Source organism: Doryrhamphus excisus, linkage group LG9 (assembly GCF_037039965.1).
Source record: "Doryrhamphus excisus strain RoL-2023G ecotype Guam linkage group LG9, RoL_Dexc_Guam_v1.1, whole genome shotgun sequence".
NCBI lineage: Eukaryota > Metazoa > Chordata > Actinopteri > Syngnathiformes > Syngnathidae > Doryrhamphus > Doryrhamphus excisus.
In genome coordinates, this window is record NC_136365.1 from 20,087,016 (window position 1) to 20,108,063 (window position 21,048).

At 38.1% G+C, this 21,048-nt stretch overlaps 1 protein-coding gene and 1 long non-coding RNA gene across 8 annotated transcripts in view; both read right to left on the reverse strand.

The window, feature by feature from the left end:
* The window catches only part of LOC144899779 (uncharacterized), a 29,357-nt gene extending 26,480 nt beyond the window's left edge, over positions 1-2,877 (reverse strand). The window contains exon 1 of the long non-coding RNA XR_013628067.1: positions 2,753-2,877. This is a non-coding gene — a long non-coding RNA (uncharacterized LOC144899779). The remainder of the gene's footprint in view (positions 1-2,752) is intronic.
* A 3,084-nt stretch (positions 2,878-5,961) lies between these two features.
* Positions 5,962-21,048, reverse strand: part of gab1 (GRB2-associated binding protein 1) — a 56,285-nt gene continuing 41,198 nt past the window's right edge. For 3 of the 7 annotated variants that reach the window (XM_058065430.2, XM_058065429.2, XM_058065432.2), the window contains 8 exons: positions 20,070-20,752; positions 19,886-19,980; positions 17,628-17,928; positions 15,253-15,345; positions 13,755-13,848; positions 11,737-11,866; positions 7,165-7,296; positions 5,962-6,128 (listed from right to left, as the gene is read on the reverse strand). In XM_058065430.2, coding sequence (XP_057921413.2) covers positions 5,970-6,128; positions 7,165-7,296; positions 11,737-11,866; positions 13,755-13,848; positions 15,253-15,345; positions 17,628-17,928; positions 19,886-19,980; positions 20,070-20,752 — 1,687 coding nt within the window. In that variant the 3' untranslated portion in view covers positions 5,962-5,969. Of the gene's footprint in view, positions 6,129-7,164; positions 7,297-9,927; positions 10,004-11,736; positions 11,867-13,754; positions 13,849-15,252; positions 15,346-17,627; positions 17,929-19,885; positions 19,981-20,069; positions 20,753-21,048 lie in introns of all 7 variants that reach the window. The other 4 variants (XM_078793607.1, XR_009128687.2, XM_078793608.1 and 1 more) reach the window with 4 other exon arrangements.

Here is a 21,048-nt window from a genome sequence, read left to right on the forward strand (position 1 = left end):
TGCTACATTAGTGACAGCGGCACCTCTGGTATACATGTAGTTATTTTCAAGACTATACAGTATAATCGGTATATATGGTCTCTACCAAACTACACCCTGGACTGGTGGTCATCACTCGGACTGATCAGCAGTCCATTGTAATTATGAATGGGGCATTGATCCCGAGACAAGTCGGCTATGTGAACCACAACACTACCATTCAGACCGATGGTAAAGACATTTAAATAGATGAGATTTACATTTTACTATTATTACTGTAGTAATGATGTCAAGCAAGAGGGCATTTAGATCAACAATACTATCTGCCCCAATGGCGGGACGAGACACATATTAATTTAAATATCAAATATTACTATCAAATTTAAAATTTAAAATTTAAAATTTAAAATTTAAAATTTAAAATTTAAAATTTAAAATTTAAAATTTAAAATTTAAAATTTAAAATTTAAAATTTAAAATTTAAAATTTAAAATTTAAAATTTAAAATTTATTATGGAAAGCAGGAAGTGAACAAATGTAACAGTTACTGATTGTAAAAGTACCAGATGGAGGGGTAGGATTTAATAAGCTTTGCTTCTTCCTACTCCTTTTGGACATGTGGAACTGTGAACTGATTATGGGATGAAAAAATTTAAAAATGTAAAAATGTAATAAAAATTTTAATTTAACATTTTTTTTTTTTTTTTTTAATTAAAAAAATAGATGAGAACATGCCCTGGTTTGCTCCACACACCGCGACTCACAAAAAAACAAATCCAACAAACCTCTTGTCAATCAGTAAAACACTTTTTTTAATAAAATAGAAAAATTTCTGTTCAGCATGTAAGGGCAAAAAAAATTAAATAAAAAAAATAACTAAAAAAATAAAATAAATTAGAATATTAAATAAAATTTAAAAAATGTAAAAATAAAAAAAAAACAAAATTAAAATAAAGAAAATGGCCCATTCATTTTCAAATTGGAAACATTTGGAATTTTTGATCGGAATAGATGGCAAAGTACTCCTGAATGAGATGAACGATTTGATGGTGCATTGATTTGAAGAGACAAATCCAAGCAACCTCTTGTCAATCAGATTTTCTATCACCGGCCTGATAATTAGTATTAGTTCTGGGCTCGGTCCAAGTGTCCTCGGTAGAGGACGCCATCAATTCGCCACACCACCGCAGACCAATTAGGCCTTGCAGGGGCAAAATGTGCCTCTGGAGGAACGTTTGTTCTCGACGCCGAGCGCTGTGTTCTCCATTAATATGACACGCATATGCATTATTAACAGAAGCCAAATGGTGCTGACTGTTCACTCATACTAATGGTGTTAATTAAGCAAGGCCCGCCATTAGGAGGGGTTTGTTGACGGGATCATTTTAGCTTCCGTTATGCCATGTGTCTTTCAAAACCAAACGTGGCCTGACAACACAGAAGCCCCTTTACGGACCGCTACCATTAGTCAAGGCAGGGGTCCAAGAGAACAGGTGAGACGCTCCCTTGCTGGCCTGGAACTGGCCTCGTTATTATTCCGCCCCCCCATCCTCCTTTCAAAAGAAACTAGAATGTTCCCTTACTGTAGCTGTACATCAAACATGCTCTTCATTATGACACTAAATGATTACGAATCAGCATTTGTTGCAAAAATGAAGGACATCATCAGTGGTAAAAACATTTTTTTTTCATGGCTGTACTGGATTTCAATCCATTTCCTTTTTTTACTCATCAGTGACAAAATATTAAAAAAAAAAAAAGACTAGTCATATTTGTGAAAATTAACATGTGCACGCACCAAAAACGACACAGCGACATCGGCGATAAAGAAAATATTTTACACATCGTTACAAATGGGGATTAATCATGATTAATTTGTAAGCTGTGACTAATCAGATTAAAAAATGTGAGCATTTTACAGGGCTAAATGTTCCGCATGTAAGGGCAAAAAAAATTAAATAAAAAAAATAAATACAAAATAATATAAAAATTGAATATAAAATATAAAAATTAAAAAATAAAATTAAAAAAACAAAATAAAAATAAAGAAAATGGCCCATTCATTTTCAATTGGAAACATTTGGAATTTGATTTTTTTTTTTATCTGGAAATGGTTTGAAATATCGGAATATATGACAAAGTACTCCTGAATGAGATGAACGCATTGATTTGAATAGGTTGAAAAAATGACAGAGTTAAAGGACAAAAAAAGTACACACGCTCTCTTTAATTGCAATTGTTAGATCGCAACCAAAGAAGCTAACAAGCTACGACCTGCCAGAAAACACCGGCAGAAGGCGGCGTTGTAAGGTACGACATAGTGACTACTGAAAAGCGTAACCCTTAAAAACAAACGATCTGTGGTTTCACATCAGAGTCTCCAAAAAGAGTCTGAATGCTGTCTAAATATAACAGCCAGATGTTAACCTGCACATCCAATCATACACTATCTCACAAAGTGACGTTACCAATTCTATTTGAACAAAAGCACAAGGGAATCAAGTTGTCACTTCCCAATCTGCCATATGTTTTCATTACAGATGTTTGCGGAGAAGGTACACGCTGGTATTAGGGAGAAAATACACAAATAGATCCACGGATCTTTAACTAGAACTAGCGTTTTGGGGGTGATAACAGCCCAAACGGGTCTCATAATGTACATTTTGTTTAATCAGATTACTACTACCACCTAAGTTAAACATATAATACTATCTCTAACACTACATTTCAAACAAACATGGATGCAACTACTAATGAGAATGTAAATGACAACCTTGGAAACGGGCAGGATTCCATCTTGGATCCAAGAAGAGCACCATGGACAGAGACCCTCGCCGGTGCAGCAGAGAAGCAGACAGCACTGATACTTCAAGCAACAGCCCCATCTAGTGGACAGTCTGGGTAACACACATACAATAGAGGTTGAACATAAGCGGTAATAGTGACTTTTACCTGTTTATTCTTCTTCTTCAAGATGTTTTAAAAAAGGTAAAAGCTTCAGGGATGTGATGTAGAATATAGAATTCGTTTGAATGCTTGGTTTAGGGCCTTTAAGTTTAGCTATCACCCCATTCTCCTCCTATTGCTTAATTCATTGTCAAAAAAAAATTTAACCAAATATATATCGTGATATGATGTATAAATATCAATTGGTTATTTAGTTTAGCAACAGAGCTGTCGTTTAACGGGTTTAAATTAGCGCTAAATTCCGTTTTTCGAGACGTTTTCGAGGCTTAACATATTAGCAGTAGCAAGCTAACACAACACGGCCCAAAATTGCCATTACGGCCAAATTTGTCCATTACAAATGCAATCACGTGACATTTTCGTTGTATATAACTTTATGTGCACAAAAACAATCACAATATCTATCGTTTGAGCTGTTGTAGCCTCATGTCAAATTACGGCTGCGATACAAACACGCTAACGGTTAGCAGCTAATGCTAACAGCTACATACAAGTTGTATATTCACTCATTCATTTTCTTCTTTTTTTTAAATATGTGAAGCGTATGCTTCTAAATAAGTCTACTTAGGCATCTACCGATTAGCATTAACGCTACATAATGGACGTAATACAAACATTTCGTTAGCATTTCGGTTAGAGTTAGCAATAGCATATGACTACAATTCAAAATACTGTCATAACTTACATTATTTTTTTTAATCCAGGATATTATCGAGACAAAAGTTGGAAAACACTGCATCTTTCGATGTATCTATTGTCTGTATTGAGTATTAAATAAGATGGAATACTACCATATTGTGTCGGTTGTTCTTGATTTTGACTTGCTTTGAAGGAAGCAGCTGATTGGCTGGCCTATAAATAGGTGCAGGTGTGCTCTGTTCTCTTTCCCCGCCCCTTCACCTGCAGCAGACTGGGTTCCACCTCGGGTTCCACCATCCACCCTCCAGGGCCACTCAGCTGCTTTGTTGATGGCTTGACGCTTAGCAGCAGGCTGGGTTTTTTGTTTTTGTCGTTTTTAGTTCTTCCTTGTTGTGGTGTGTGGCCTGTTTTTGGTTTTGTTTACGTGTCTTTTTTTTCATTAATTAATTAATTAATTAATTTTCTACCGCTTTTTCCTCACGAGGGTCGTGGGGGTGCTGGAGCCTATCCCAGCTGTCTTCTTCGAGCGAGAGGCGGGGTACACCCTGGACTGGTGGCCAGCCAATCACAGGGCACATATAGACAAACAACCATTCACACTCACATTCATACCTATGGACAATTTGGAGTCGCTAATTAACCTAGCATGTTTTTGGAATGTGGGAGGAAACCGGAGAAAACCCATGGGGAAAACATGCAAACTCCACACAGAAATGGCCGAGGGTGGAATTGAACTCTGGTCTCCTAGCTGTGAGGTCTGCACACTTGACCACTGTGCAGCTCCCTACTAGTTCAGTTAAGTAAAATTATAATAAAGCAAAATTCCTAGGAATTTTTTAATCCCTATAGGATTAAATGTTAATAAACAGAATATTTTCATAGTTTGAGCATAGAATACTTATAGCTATATGATTTTAAAAATAAATAATTCTTAACATTAGAGCCCTGTCAACATGAAATAACACCTTTACACTTCTATTATTCATTGTTTAGAACACATTGCACAACTGGAAACGGCCGCTACATTTATTTCTTACAACCTCAAGAAGCCAAAAAAGTACCACTTCCACATGGAATGGGAGGAGAGCCTTTTTTTCATGATTTTTTTTTTTTTTTAATTAATAATAGAGGTTCTGAAAACCCGCATATAGCCAGGAAACGCGTTATTGTCATCAATGCGAACAAACCTTTGTTAGAAACATCAATAAAATACACTTCAGAGGTTCGGGGATTTTATTTAGTCCACTTTTACATTTTCTGTCAAGATTAAAAAAAAAAAAAAAAAAAATGAAAGCAAGCATCGTCCACTTTTGCAGAAACTGCAACAATAACAAAAAGTGAAAGTGTAAAGTAGATGACTTTCATAGGCACATTGTCAAAAATGATACATGTTAATCTAAATCCATGGCAAAAAAAACAAACAAAAAAAAAATATGTACAGCAATGACAGCAGATGTCATTTGAGAACGTTCCGGGTGGGAATTCACAGGTTAAGTAAGGCAAAGATTTCTCTTTCCGCTTTCCCGAAAACTGTCAGAAATAAGAAGCAATTCATGGAAGTCTTGAAGAAAACCGAAAACGACAGAAAAATAAATTAGATAGTGAGTTGTACACTTAGTTAGTATGCATTTTCTTTAAAAAAAAAAAAAAAAAAAAAAAAAGTACCTGATTTCATCACTCGCTCGTTCTGGCTTTAAAGTTTGATACCGTTGCATAACTTATAGAAAAAGCGTTCTCAAAGCTCACAGTAAATGCGTTCAATCGTCACAATAACCAGCTGAGACAGAAGCAGGATTCTACCCTGCAGAATCCGCACACCTTCCAGTCCGACATGCTAAATATTCCGTACGACTCAAGGACACGTCCTCTGGGTTTTTATATACACATAACACTTTTTTTTTTGTTTTATACACTTGTCGTCCAAAGGAAGTCAAGACTTGTTAACACCTACAAGTTCTGTTTGTGTTTTAATAATAAAAAAAAATAATAATAATAATCACAATCACTTTCTGCCGTGGTGAAAGATATCAGTGGTGATAAGAAAACGTGGTCCTGCGCTAACAGGCTACACAGCATCGATGCTAACTAGTAAGGTGTTGACAAATTACTGTGGTTGTTGTTAAAGGTCATTTTATTCACCGCAAGATTTATTTAAGGAAATGTCGACTCGGTGGTGGTCCGTTGAAAGTGTCTCACAACCCCAAAAAACAAGTCCAATGCCGCTTCCCAAAATACCCGCCAACAGCGCTAAGTACTGTACAAAGATGGTGGAGTGGCTAAGGAGCGCCACGGGCTCGGGTACAGAAGTGGTTTGGAGGTTTAGAGAGGTTGGCGGGTGTTCCCGGGTTTTGGGTTTGGGTTTTGGGTTTTGGGGGGGGGGGGGGTTACTTGGTTCCTTTGGATGTCGCGTCCGTTTCTGTGGATTGGCGCCCGTCGTTCCACGCCTCCCGGGTGCTCTTGAGGGCTTGTGTCCGTTGCTGGTCAACAACCACGTAGTCGACACGCTCGTCCGACGCCGCCATGCCAGATCCGTTGCTCTTCATCTGGCGAGGAAAATGACCAACCAGTGGTTTTTATTTATTTTTTTTTTTTTTGGCAATGTTAATGGTTTTATTTCATTTGAACATGCATCAGATTACAATTGAATGCATCCCATAATCAGTTCACAGTTCCACATGTCCAAAAGGAGTAGGAAGAAGCAAAGCTTATTAAATCCTACCCCTCCATCTGGTACTTTTACAATCACTAACTGTTACATTTGTTCACTTCCTGCTTTCCATAATACAGTTTACTTTTACAATCAGTAACTGTTACATTTGTTCACTTCCTGCTTTCCTAATATAATTGGGAATAAAATATATTTTTTTATATATTCATATAAAATTATATAAAATATAAATAAATATAATAAATATAATAAATTATAAATAAATTATAAATAATAATTTAAGTTTTTTTTGTTTGTTTTTTTATTTATTTTTATATTTATTAAAAATTAAAAGTTTTTTATTTTTATTTTTATCAATATATAATAGCTATATAATAATAATCTATATAATATCTATATAATAATAATCTATATAATATCTATATAATATTTATCAATATAGTGATATATATAGCACATCATGACTGGTTCAAGACAGCAAAATGTGGGGTTGATACTAATGATACACTTTTTCACCTATATTGTATAATTTACAAAGAAAAGAAAAAAAAAAAGAAAAAAAAACCTTAAACTGTATTATGGAAAGCAGGAAGTGAACAAATGTAACAGTTACTGATTGTAAAAGTACCAGATGGAGGGGTAGGATTTAATAAGCTTTGCTTCTTCCTACTCCTTTTGGACATGTGGAACTGTGAACTGATTATGTGATGCATTCAATTGTAATCTGATGCATGTTCAAATGAAATAAAACCATTACCATAAAATAAAATAAGAATAAAATAATAAAAAATAAAAAAATTGTTTACAAAATATTAACGTGGCCCTTGCACCCTTTCATTGTTCACTATGCAGCCCCCCGTGGAATTAGTTTGGACCCCCCCCCCATCCCTGTGGGTGAATCCGGCCCTTACCTTCCGAGGTGGAGTCGACTTGCCAGAGTCTAGATCCAAATCCAGGTACTCCACCTGTTTGTCTCCCTTTGGCTTCACCATGGGGCTGCTCCCGCCGCCATCCACGGTCATCGGAGCGCCCAGCTTTGTGTTCTACGGTCGCCAAACAAAACAGCGTGTCAGTGAAGGCAGCGTAGCGCTGGGGCTACTACAGGGTTGGACTCCAGTCAAGTAGTGCTGTCACAATAACGACAAACATGTGCTAAGTTATTTTAGGCTACTGTGGAACCTCTAAGGTTGGAAAATGGTTAGCTAATTTTGACACTAGTTAAACTATAAATAAAGACGTGTAACACACGGTAGCAACTACTGTATGTTCTATTGTTTATTAGCTTAATAGCAACTTATTTTATTCTACTTTTATTATACTGTATATGTATTGTTTTGTATTGTAAGCCTTGTATGTAACAAAGCGAGACGCATTCATTTGATTTGCCTTTCCATTTCCCGAATATGACATCATCATCAAAGGGTCATTAGTTTTTATTTATTTTAGTTTTATTATACCGTGGTGATCTTCTTTTTAACACGTATAAGACAGGAAAGAATGTAAAAAAAAAAAGTGAGATGAATGAAGTCGACTTGCTTCTCCTTTTCTTTTAACGCGACATCCATCACGGGTCATCAAAGGGTCATAATTTTTTATTTATTTTAGTTTTATTATACCATGGTGATCTTATTTTTAACATGTATAAGACAGGAAAGAATGGAAAAAAAAGTGAGATGAATGAAGTCGACTTGCTTCTCCTTTTCTTTTAACGTGACATCTATCACGTGTCATCAAAGGGTCAGTATTTTTAATTTATTTTAGTTTTATTATACAACAGTCAACTTATTAACCTGTATAAAACAGGAAAGAATGTAAAAAAAAGTGAGCTGGATGACGTCGACTTGATTGCATATCCCTAAAGACGCCATGTCTATCACGTGTTCCTAAAGGGTTAGTGGTTTTTATTTATTTTAGTTTTATTATACAATAGTGAAATTATTAACCTGTATAAGACAGGAAAGAATGTAAAAAAAAAAGTGAGCTGGATGACGTCGACTTGATTACATATCCCTAAAGACGCCATGTCTATCACGTGTTCCTAAAGGGTTAGTGGTTTTTATTTATTTTAGTTTTATTATACAATAGTGAAATTATTAACCTGTATAAGACAGGAAAGAATGTAAAAAAAAAGTGAGATGGATGAAGTCGACTTGACTGCATATCCCTAAAAACGGCATGTCTATCACACGTCGCCAAAGGGTCAGTGGTTTTCATTTATTTTAGTTTTATTATACAATAGTGAAATTATTAACCTGTATAAGACAGGAAAGAATGTAAAAAAAAATGAGATGCATGAAGTCGACTTGCTTCTCCTTTTCTTTTAACGCGACATCTATCATGTCATCAAAGGGTCAGTAGTTTTTATTTATTTTAGTTTTATTATACAACAGTGAACCTATTAACCTGTATAAGACAGGAAAGAATGTAAAAAAATGGAGATAGATGAAGTCGACTTGACTGCATATCCCAACAGACGCCATGTTTATCACACGTCGCTAAAGGGTTAGTGTTTTTCTTGATTTATTTTAGTTTTATTATACAATAGTGAACTTATTAACCTGTATAAGACAGGAAAGAATGTAAAAAAATGGAGATAGATGAAGTCGACTTGACTGCATATCCCAACAGACGCCATGTCCATCACGTGTCGCTAAAGGGTTAGTGGTTTTTATTTATTTTAGTTTTATTATACAATAGTGAAATTATTAACCTGTATAAGACAGGAAAGAATGTAAAAAAAATGAGATGCATGAAGTCGACTTGCTTCTCCTTTTCTTTTAACGCGACATCTATCATGTCATCAAAGGGTCAGTAGTTTTTATTTATTTTAGTTTTATTATACAACATTGAACTTATTAATCTGTACAAGACAGGAAATGTATAAAAATTGAGATAGATGAAGTCGACTTGACTGCATATCCCTAAAGACGCCACGTCTATCACGCGTCGCTAAAGGGTTAGTGTTTTTTATTTATTTTAGTTTTATTATACAACAGTGAACTTATTAACCTGTATAAGACAGGAAATAATGTATAAAAATTTAGATAGATGAAGTCGACTTGACTGCATATCCCTAAAGACGCCATGTCTATCACGCGTCGCTAAAGGGTTAGTGTTTTTAATTTATTTTAGTTTTATTATACAACAGTGAACTTATTTACTGTATATGCCAGGAAAGAATGTTAAAAAAAAACTAGTAGCATTAGGTCAATACACTTCTCCCGTTTCCCAAAACAGGTCTATCACGTATCATCATAAGGGTCAGTACTTTTTATTTATATTACTTTTATTACCTGTATTAGCCGTATTTATTTATGTCCACCTTGGAGGTTCCAATATAAGTATAATACGTGTAGTGTTGCGTAGATTCTAAAGACACACTTTGATACAAATGTGGTCTTTTTGGTCTTTTTTTTAAGTAGAAAGAGTCCGAATTGTATTATAATATTATGTATAATAATATTGTATAATATTGTGACAACACTCATGCATTTACGTGTTAATACATGACTACATGTACTCATTAGAACTACAACAGGATGGTGACAAATACTAATAAGTGGTGTAGTGCAGATAAATCCTCTGAATGGCGGACTAATTAAAAAATTAAAATAATAATAATAATGGCAACACCGCAGGGCCATGCAAGTTTGAAACCTGGCAACCCTGCTCACCTCCTCTACGCTGTCAAGTTCCTCCACCTCCCTCTTTACGGGGGTGATGGGGACAGTGCAGTAGAAGGACTCCTCTCTATGCAAAGTAGGTTTGGGTAGTAAAAGCCAGGAAAGGAAAGAGGAGGAAAGAGTGGATCAGGAACAGAAATGCAAGAGGAAATGAGGAAGTGAGGATTCAGAAAGCAACACAGGAAGTAGGTCAGTGGCGAGAGCTGGAAAAGGTGAACAAAGGGGTTAAAAATATGAAAATATTTTCAATGCAATGCAAAAGATTATGTCCAATTCTCCAGAATGACTTCAATATTTTGAAAGAGCCGACAGAGACAAAACAAAAAGGGGTTCCCAAACATTGGGTCGGGGTCCAAAATGGTCAAAAATCAAGAATTTGTCTATTTACCCGGTAAATGCGCTTTGCATTAAACATCACATTTTCCTCATTTTTCTCAAGCTGCTGCACAATACATACTTAATAGCAATACATGTCATTTTAGTTTGGAACCACTTTTGTCATTTTTTTTTGTCAGAGCCCAAAACCTGGAAAAAGCAGAATAAGCAAAAATAGAGAATAAAAGGAATGGCGAACAACAGGAAGTGCAAACTGGAAAGAAGGGGGGAAAAAACAAAACAAAACAAAAGGAGGAGTCCGTCTGCAGCAGTTTGATGCTGGGTTGGGTTTTGGAGAGGTGAGCAAGGAGTCGGAAAACTGTGGATTAGGGATACAATTGGAATCAAATTACTGCAGTTTTTGAAACTAGTATAAGTAGATATATTAATTGTATTGTAATTATATTATAAATGTAATATATGCTGTGCATATTGGATGCCTATAGTGTAATCTATAGTAATTATATTAATATTATATATATATATAATTTATATAATATTTATTTATATAATATTATATATATATATATACTATATTATTGATATAATATTATATATATATATATATATATACTATATTAATATTGTAATTATAGTAATTGTAATCTCCATTACTCAATGTTTAAAAAAACAATTCTAATTATTTTAGTGTTAGTATTAATTATATTTTGAGGAATATTTAAATAATAATGCTAAAAATATTCCCTTTAAATGACCAATATACTATATTAATTGTATTGTAATTATATTATAAATGTAATATATGCTGTGCATATTGGATGCCTATAGTGTAATCTATAGTAATTATATGAATATTAATATTATATATACATACATATATATATATATACATATATATATATATACATATATATATATATATATATATATATATATATATATATATATATATATATATATAATATTTATTTATATAATAATATTATATATATATTTTTATTATAATAAATTGTAATAATTTTAGTGCTGGTATTAATGATATTTTGAGGAATATTTAAATAATAATGCTAAAAATATTCCCTTTAAATGACCAATATACTATATTAATTGTATTGTAATTATATTATAAATGTAATATATGCTGTGCATATTGGATGCCTACAGTGTAATCAATCTATAGTAATTATATATATATATATATATATATATATATATATATATATATATATATATAATATTTATTTATATAATAATATTATATATATTTTTTTAAAATTATAATAAATTGTAATTATTTTAGTGTTGGTATTAATGATATTTTGAGGAATATTTAAATAATAATGCTAAAAATATTCCCTTTAAATGACCAATATACTGAAGCATACAAAAATCAAATGACATTTGACATGGCGGACGCTTCCATAAATAGTCTTAGGTTTGGAAGATAAGTTGTGTGTTACATACTGGTTCATCTGACTGGTTCTTCATATTAGAGAGCATGGCTACATAATTCTCATCACTGTCCTCGGAGTCAGTGCTGGAGGCCGTGCTATGCACTGATGGGGGTCTGGCGGGCATGGGGAACCTAGAGAGACTGAGCAGCATTCACAATGTTTACACACACACACACACACAAAGTACTCTCCTGTGATGGCCGTATAACATAACACAAACAAGGCATCAAACCGCGGCGGCCGTAAGAGTCCCTGCAATAAGCGAGTACAGAAATAAGATGGACCTTTGAGTGTTATGTAAGCGATGGGGGGGATCCCAAACATCCCGTTTGATGGTGAGTGATGTTGTGGTCACAAAGTCGACTACGCTAATGCATGGAAGGGGGGTTAGCGCCTACTCTCGGGTCGGCTTACAAGGGTGTGCTCACACCGGGACAGAACACAACGTTTCTCTATGAACACTGTTTGATAAAGCGACCTTTACCCTTTTTAGAAATTACGTAATATCCAAATATCATGTTGTCTTCCAAATAGCCACGTTTACATGGACCCAAATATTCCAATTCTATTCAATTTATTTGCTCAAACGGAAAGAATGTAACCTTTGTATACACCTCATTCCGAAAAAAAAGCGCCAATCCGAATGAATATATAATCGGATTCCCAGGGTTGGAATATTCCTTTCCCCAATCCGATTGAGGTATCTTGTACCCGCTCAATCGGAAAGTTGTCAGACTGCGTTCTTTTTCTTCTTCTGTTGTTTATTGGCGGTTGGCAAGCAGCTTTCGTGTGCATTAGCGCCATCTGTGGAACAGAATTTAAACCAGGGGTCCCAAACATGCGGCCCGCGGGCCAAATGCGGCCCGCAGGACGCTAGTTTGAGGCCCCCGCCTTGATATGAAAGTTTAATGTTGGTGCGGCCCCGCGCATATGGATGCTGTATGGCAGGGGTCTCAAACACACGGCCCGCGGACCAAATGCGGCCCGCAGGACGCTAGTTTGAGGCCCCCGCCTTGATATGAAAGTTTAATGTTGGTGCGGCCCCGCGCAAGTTTGATATGGATGCTGTATGGCAGGGGTCTCAAACACACGGCCCGCGGACCAAATGCGGCCCGCAGGACGCTAGTTTGAGGCCCCCGCCTTGATATGAAAGTTTAATGTTGGTGTGGCCCCGCGCAAGTTTGATATGGATGCTGTATGGCAGGGGTCTCAAACACACGGCCCGCGGACCAAATGCGGCCCGCAGGACACTAGTTTGAGGCCCCCGCCTTGATATGAAAGTTTAATGTTTGATATGGATGCCGTATGGTATCATGTACCCAGAAAAAATTATTACATTTGATTCATGTTCATGTTAAAGGTTAAATAACTGTTAATAGTTATCCTCCCTATCCGTGTGGAAGTGGTAAGTTTTGGGCTTTTTAAGTTCAAAGGAAATAACTTAGGAGGCTACCGTTTAGGTCGAAAAAGGTCAGATGGGAAGGTCACCCTTAAAGCGGCCATGACAGTGCACGGGTGGGCGGTTGTCATGACTGCTTGTCCCTCCCCCCTCCCTCGTACTTTTTTTTACCATGGGGGAGAGGGGAGACTGGAGTTCAATCCCCACCCTCGGCCATCTCTGCGTGGAGTTTGCATGTTTTCTCCCACATTCCAAAAAAAAACATGCTAGGTTAATTAGCGACTCCAAATTGTCCATAGGTATGAATGTGAGTGTGAATGGTTGTTTGTCTATATGTGCCCTGTGATTGGCTGGCCACCAGTCCAGGGTGTACCCCGCCTCTTTCCCAGCTGGGATAGGCTCCAGCATAGCCTCGAGACGCTAGTGAGGATAGATGGACAGCTGGGTTTTCTTATATTGATAGTTATCAATATACAGTGCTGAGTAGAAGCACTGTAGTAGTAGTAGTAGTAAAAGTACTTGAAGATTGGCCAACACGTGTGAACACACCCTTGGTTGTTTTCACTAAGGTTATATTGCAAAAAAAAAAAAAAAAAAAAGACAACAAGAACATTATGAAGAATACTTACTCCCGAGCGAAGGACCGAGTGACGGGCGAGCGGACAGGCGTGCATGGCTCCTCCCATTCTGGCAGTGGTTTGATCTCCAACGGAGCTGGTTTTCCTAAAGCATGGAACACACAGTGACAAAGTGATGGGTAACTTCTGTCTTTAACCAGCCTTATTAGTAGTAGTAGTAGTAGTAGTAGTAGTAGTAGTAGTAGTAGTAGTAGTAGTGTTTGGTAAACGTACAATAAGAAAAGACTCATTATAAGACGTTTGTATGGAAAAAAGAAAAACAAGATTGAGTATGTGATTAAATGTTGAATGATAGTAACTCAGTCATGAAACATTCAGTGTCCCGTATTGCCCCCCCCCTTTCCCTAAATCCAACACGACTACTTGAATGCCTTGGTCAGTACTGGCTTTAACAGCTTGTTCTTTTCATTGGCCTGTGGCCCACGCTAAAAATAAACAAGAAAATACAAGCAGGTAGGTTAAATGAATAACTATTTATAATTAAATTTAATTTAATTTTAATTAATTAAAATTTACATTTATTTTATATTATTTATTTATATTATTTAAAATTATTTATATTTAAATAAATATAATTTAAATATTAAAAAAATTATTTAACTTAATTTAATTATATTATTAATTAATTAATAATATATTTAAACATATTTAAATTATATTACTTTAATTTTAATTATTAATTTTATTTATATTTAAATTATATATATATAATTTAATTATTAATTTAATTTATATTTAAATTATATTTATTTATATTTAAATAAATGTAAATAATTTTAAATTTAAATTAAAGAAAGGAATTTAAATAAATTTATATTTATTTAAATGCCATTATATTTCATTTAATTTAGTTAAATTTAATTTAGTTAAATTAAATTAAATTATCATGTTTTTGCTGTTTGTGTTTGTCCAAAATAACTCAAAATGTTCTGAATGGATTTGGGTGAAATTTTCAACAATTTGTCGGAAATTGGTTAAGAAAGAACTGACAACATTTTTAGGGCGACCCGGGGTCACCGTCTGGACCCAGAAATATTCACTATTCTTTAACATTGCAAGATAATTTTCGGCATTTCTGCATATAATTCCACAAAAGTGGAATGAAATAATTTACAACATGTTGAGGGACAAAAAAACAAACAAACTGTGGGCCGAAATGGCCCCTGGGCCACACTTTGGACACCCCTGACTTATGGCTTCTATGTAAAAGTGGAAATCAACACACAAGTTAGCAATTTAAAAGCGGAGAAATGTCAGTAAGGATGTTATTTTTGTGGCGTGACATTGGAAGGTACGTTACCGATATGTTTCTATGAACCCAACAACACGAGTACTCCAGTATGCATGACAATACTAAAGCTTATCTGGTGGGGGGGTGGGGGAGGGGGGGGGGGGTGCAGTACACCAAAGGAGATCCTGACATGCAAGAAAGTCATGTAGAAGAAGACAGTTCAAAGAAGACACGTCGGGTTCAGTGCGAAGTACCTACCCTTACGTCGTCCCCTTGGGAATTCACCTACAGTTTGGGAGTCGGTTCGCTCTAAACCGACTCCTTTTTCTCTTATTACTTTAGGACTCTGACCTGATTGGTGAAAGAAGATGTCGCTTAAATCATTTCAAATCACAAGAAGATACTAGAAATATGATATCAACTTCCATGCACATTTCACATACACCCAGATAATTTTTTTTTTTTTTTTTAAATGATCACCATGACAACACAAAAGACCCATGCTTCCCAAACATGCAACCGCGGCTTCTTCCCACAGAAAGACTGACGCGACAGCTGTGCTTGCATGACAAGCTGTCTGTAAAGCACGGAGCGTCCACGGAGGCGATGTCGAGGTGAGAATGGACGCATCCGTCACACACACACACACACACACACACACACACACACACACGGCTGATTTTCATATTCAGCGCACTAAAGCAGGGCGGACAAAACGTGCCACATTCAAGGTGATTGGGAGAGATGCTTTAGAGGAAAACACATAATAACAAACATATGTTATTAATATACTGTATATATTACATACAAAAGTTTGGGATCAATTGGAAATTTTTTTGTCCAGTCTGATATTTGGCTTTTTCTTGGCAGTCCTGCTATGAAGTCCAGAATCCCGAATTCGCCGCTTCACTGTTGATACCGACACTGGTGATTGACGGCTACTATTTAGTGCAGCTGCCAGGTGACGACCTGTGAGGCGTCTTTGTTTTAAACTACACACTCTCAGATATTTGTGCAGCGTTTTTCTGTCCTTGTTAGACCCAGTTTGCGCTGCTCTCAGAAGAGAGTAGTTAACAGCGCTAACCACCTTGAGAATATTTTATTCAATATTTTTGTTGGTGATCGTAGAAAATTTCATTGACTACATTTTTTCATTGTGTCATTAAGCCACATTTACAATGAGGAGTTTTTCTCTTTCCGAATGGAATCTTTCCGAAAGCAATGGTATACATGGAAAGGAATATTCCAATCGCGTGTCTACATGCGGCGCTATAATCAACCAGAATAGTCAATGGGGGCATGCCCAGTAAAACGTAAACACCAACATCACGTGATACCGACTTCCTCCAGTTTTTCTTTCACTTGTCGGAATAACTCCGTATTGCCAGTTTTTCCTTCGTTCCAGTCTGGAAATTTAATTTGAATCAAAAAAAAAAAAAAATTCCGCAGCAGTCCAGTGCAGATTGCTCGCCTCCATTTTTTTTTTTTTTTTTTTTTTTAAATCGAAGAACATCTGGAGCTGCTTAATAGTTATCCTCCCTATCCGTGTGGAAGTGGTAAGTTTTTGGCTTAAAGGAAATAACTTGAAGGCTACCGTTTAGGTCGCTAGCTCTCCAGTTTGCGAGTTAGCATGTGTCTCAAGACCCTGCAGTTGCGCAATATGTTGTAAATAAAAAAAAGTATAAATGTGACTATAGTCGTGTTTTGTCATGTCTACAGGGTTCTAATAATGCTTTGTTCATTTTAATATGAAAAAAATAATTTGTCTACCCACCAACTATATGTGGTTTCTTAAGTTTTTATTATTTGCCGTTTTATTATTATTATTATTATATTTATTTATTTATTACTGTGATTGATTTTCTTTATTCTTGATTAGTTTAATTATTTTTTCAAGTAAGATATTTGAGAACAGTGGAATGTTTTATCAGAGCTTTAGTTATATTTAAGTTTATTCATTTTTCAGTTTTTAATAAATGCGTTTTTTTTTTTTTTTTGGGAAAACCTGATGCGGCCCAGTCTCACCCGGACCCTAGATCCACTGGCCCCCCAACTAAATTGAGTTTTAGACCCCTGCCCTCCGGCAATCTGGGAATATCTTTGGGAATAAACCATTCTTAGCATGGATGTAACTGTGAATAAGAATAACTGCAATTATGAATTCCACTTCCTGGCAAGTTGAAGTGGACTGGATTTGTCAAGTCCTCTTTCCTGACGGTCCCGCTTGTGGTTTGCATTACTCAGCGTTTGAGTCCGCCCAGATGGTAATCCACCCCACCACCACCACCACCACTCCTTGCTAGTATTAGGTCCTCTCATCAAAGAGCTCCATTCACATCCAGGAAACAAAGGGGACAGAGGTGACCACTCCGAGTCCGGTCACCCCTTGGCACTGGGTAAAACTCTGGCCCCCCTCTCCAAAAACAGTATGCAGGGCCTCTCGAGTTCAGGACCAACAAAAAGCCTTTTTCGACAATGTCGCGAGTGTGAAACTCATTGAAGTGATGTAATAAGATGGGAACAGCGGTTAGTACATGCAGTACTTGTAGTACATGTAGTACATGTAGTACAATGACAACATAAAAGCAGCACTCAAACGCCAGCATGCATCCCCCAAAAACGGTCGCGCTCACCTTTGCGATCCGGTTTAAGATTCCGGTCCACAGGCGGCGGCTGGCAGTCGCTGAGCAAAGGCCTCCGAGGGGGGGTCTTGGGGCTGGAACGGAAACCCATGTGGGCAGGCGGCGGGACCTGCTTTCCCAGCGATGAGAACTCCATGGTGCTCGGGGTCATGGGCACGTAGTTGGTTTCATGCACGGGCTCCGACAAGCTGCCCGAGTGGTGGTGGGACGGGGAATTGGCACTCATGGGTACGTAGTTCTGGTCTACCTCTTCCGTGGACTGGCTGCCCACCGGCATCATTCCTTTATTTTTCTACAACGACACGCCCAAAGACCAGCAAAATGATGGGGATGTTACACAACTTCATGTCAAAAATCCGAACTAATCCGACTCCAAATTGTCCATAGGTATGAATGTGAGTGTGAATGGTTGTTTGTCTATATGTGCCCTGTGATTGGCTGGCCACCAGTCCAGGGTGTACCCCGCCTCTTGCCCAAAGACAGCTGGGATAGGCTCCAGCACCCCCCGCAACACTCGTGAGGACAAGCGGTAGAAAATGAATGAATGAATGAAGTCAAGTTAAAAGTGAAATCCGAAAAAGGCGTTTCAGATGAGCGCAAAACTTGCCATGCACATGATTCGTGTGGAGTCACCAAACCAGAACGGTGTAAAACATTAGCTACATTAGCTAAAATATGTATGTTTTGGTCTGCACGTTGGTCGAGTGGTTAGCGCGTAGACCTCACAGGGTTCAATTCCACCCTCGGCTATGTCTGTGTGGAGTTTGCATGTTCTCCCCGTGCATGCGTGGGTTTTCTCCGGGTACTCCGGTTTCCTCCCACATTCCAAAAACATGCTAGGTTAATTAGCGACTCCAAATTGTCCATAGGTATGAATGTGAGTGTGAATGGTTGTTTGTCTATATGTGCCCTGTGATTGGCTGGCCACCAGTCCAGAGTGTACCCCGCCTCTCGCCCAAAGACAGCTGGGATAGGCTCCAGCACCCCCCGCAACCCTCGTGAGGAAAAAGCGGTAGAAAATGAATGAATGAATGAATGATTTGTTGTTTTGAAAATTTGGAGTGGTCAGACCGGAGCAGGAGGGGATAGAAAAGAAGAAAAAAGAAAACAGACTCGCGACCCTGGTGAGGATAAGCGGTAGAAAATGAATGAATAAATATTATGCCATGTTCATGTGTATCCATTTTCTTCTTCTCTCGCCCCCAAACAGGCAGAAGAAGGCTTCACTCTCTGCATTGGTTTCAGTACCTTGGCCCAAAGAACAACGGCACAAACGGAATAAGACCTTCTGTCATACATACAGTGTCAGTGGGTGGAGGCAGGGCTGCTAGCCTACACACAGAGTGCGGAAGAGTGTAACGTAGTAGAAATTATTCATTCATTTTTCCTCACAAGGGTTGCGGGGGTGCTGGAGCCTATCCCAGCTAACAGTGGGAGTCACAGTGCCATCTCACAAAAAAAACACTAAACTCATCACACAGCAACTTAACACTCAACATATTTATGCTGGAGCCTATCCCAGCTGTTTCAGGCGAGAGGCGGGGTACACCCTGGACTGGTGGCCAGCCAATCACAGGGCACATATAGACAAACAACCATTCACACTCACATTCATACCTATGGACAATTTGGAGTCGCTAATTAACCTAGCATGTTTTTGGAATATGCAAATGTGCTGTGTGTTCTGATTGGCTACAGACCACTGTCAATCAATCAATCTCCTTCATGCAGGACTGCCTGTTTCCTGTTGCCAGCTGCTAGCAATCACGCACACTGAATGAAGGCAGAAATTACGCGGCTGTACACAAATGTTCAGTTCATAGAGGACAAGAAAGAGGAATATATTTTAACGAGGATACAAAAACGCTACAGTCGAACTGCACCAGGACAGGCCACGATCAGAGGAGTGAATGTGTGAGTCACTTAATTCCTTATGTCAAATGTTCTAAGTTGATCATTAAAATTCTAACAAAACATGCAAACTCCACACAGAGATGGCCGAGGGTGGAATTGAACCCTGGTCTCCTAGCTGTGAGGTCTGCACGTTAACCACTCGTCCACCGTGCAGCCCATTGAAAATTAAATTAATGTTTTTTGTACCTTTTCATTGGACTTTTTATTAAAAATAATGTTAAAATCTCGCCTCATCTCTTTTTCGTAGAGCCGATCTCGTATATCGTATAATATATCGGGAATGTTTGCATTCTACTACCACAGTCTCCTTAAATACAACTTAAATAAAAACGTACAAAGTAGCTGTTGAAGCTCTCATTGAAGTCGAACGAGCAACTCTTGTCAGACGGGAATGATCTGGGAATGTCATAGCAGTCCTGGGAGCCGAAATCTAAAAGGAAAAAAAAATTCAAGTGTGTGGGTGTCAGTATAGGATATTTAACTAAATATAAAAAAAATACCCAAATGTTCGATACCGACCTTTGCGTATGCGTGAGCAGTCCACGGTTCCGATGGTGTTGCTGCGTAAAGCTTTATTTCCAGCGCTAGTAGGCACACAGTAGTTTCCGTCGGTCTCTGAGGCCGAGCGAGGCACAAAGTAATTGTCTGTAGGTGATCGCTCCGCAGGTGGGGGCGGGGGTCCCAAGGTGGAGCTAAGCGATGGTTTGGGTGGCCTGGGAGGAGGCACCACGTCCCCCTCTGATCCCCCTACTCCTGCAGAGGATAAGGTTCGGGGGACTTGATAGGTGGAGTTAGCGCCAGGGGTCGGCGGGATATCGTAGCTGATGGACCGGTTACGCATCTGCGTTTCCACAGAGGCTTTCCGTGAAGGCGTGTTGAAGACGTAAAGTTCCGAGCTGTCGCCGCCGGCGGCGTCCGGGTGTGTCGTCGGGGAGGACGCCGACTTGGGTAGCAGTACTGTGTCCTGAGAGTAGCTGCGGGGAAGGTGGTAGAGGCCATTGTCGCTTAACATGGACGCTCCGCGCGACGGCGGCGAGTCGTAGAGGGACGAGGCGGACGCCGGGGCCTGGTGCTGCGGGAAGTAGCCATTGTGTGAGGTATGTTTGGCCGAGGAGGTGGAGGAGGTGGGCGTGCGGTGAGTAGGGAGGTTGTCGTTCAGGTCGGTCTCAGAGGAGGTAGACTTGGAACACTCGGCATGGGCTCTAAGAAGACAACACAGGAGGCAACTTAGGACTGTCACTGATGGGGGGGGGTTATTTACTTAACTGGAAGTCCGAACAATACCGTGTTCCCTCGCTACATCGTGAAACGCGCATTGTGCTCTGCGTATTTGTTGTGTATTAGAGTGATCTTTCAACACTGTGTTGGATATGTCTGTTATTGTATTTACTATTACTACCACTAGAGTGTGCTGCATACTCAAGTGAGAGTTGAAGACGTGTCCAGTTTGTCTAAGAACCGCCCAATGTGCTGTGTGTTCTGATTGGCTATAGAACCA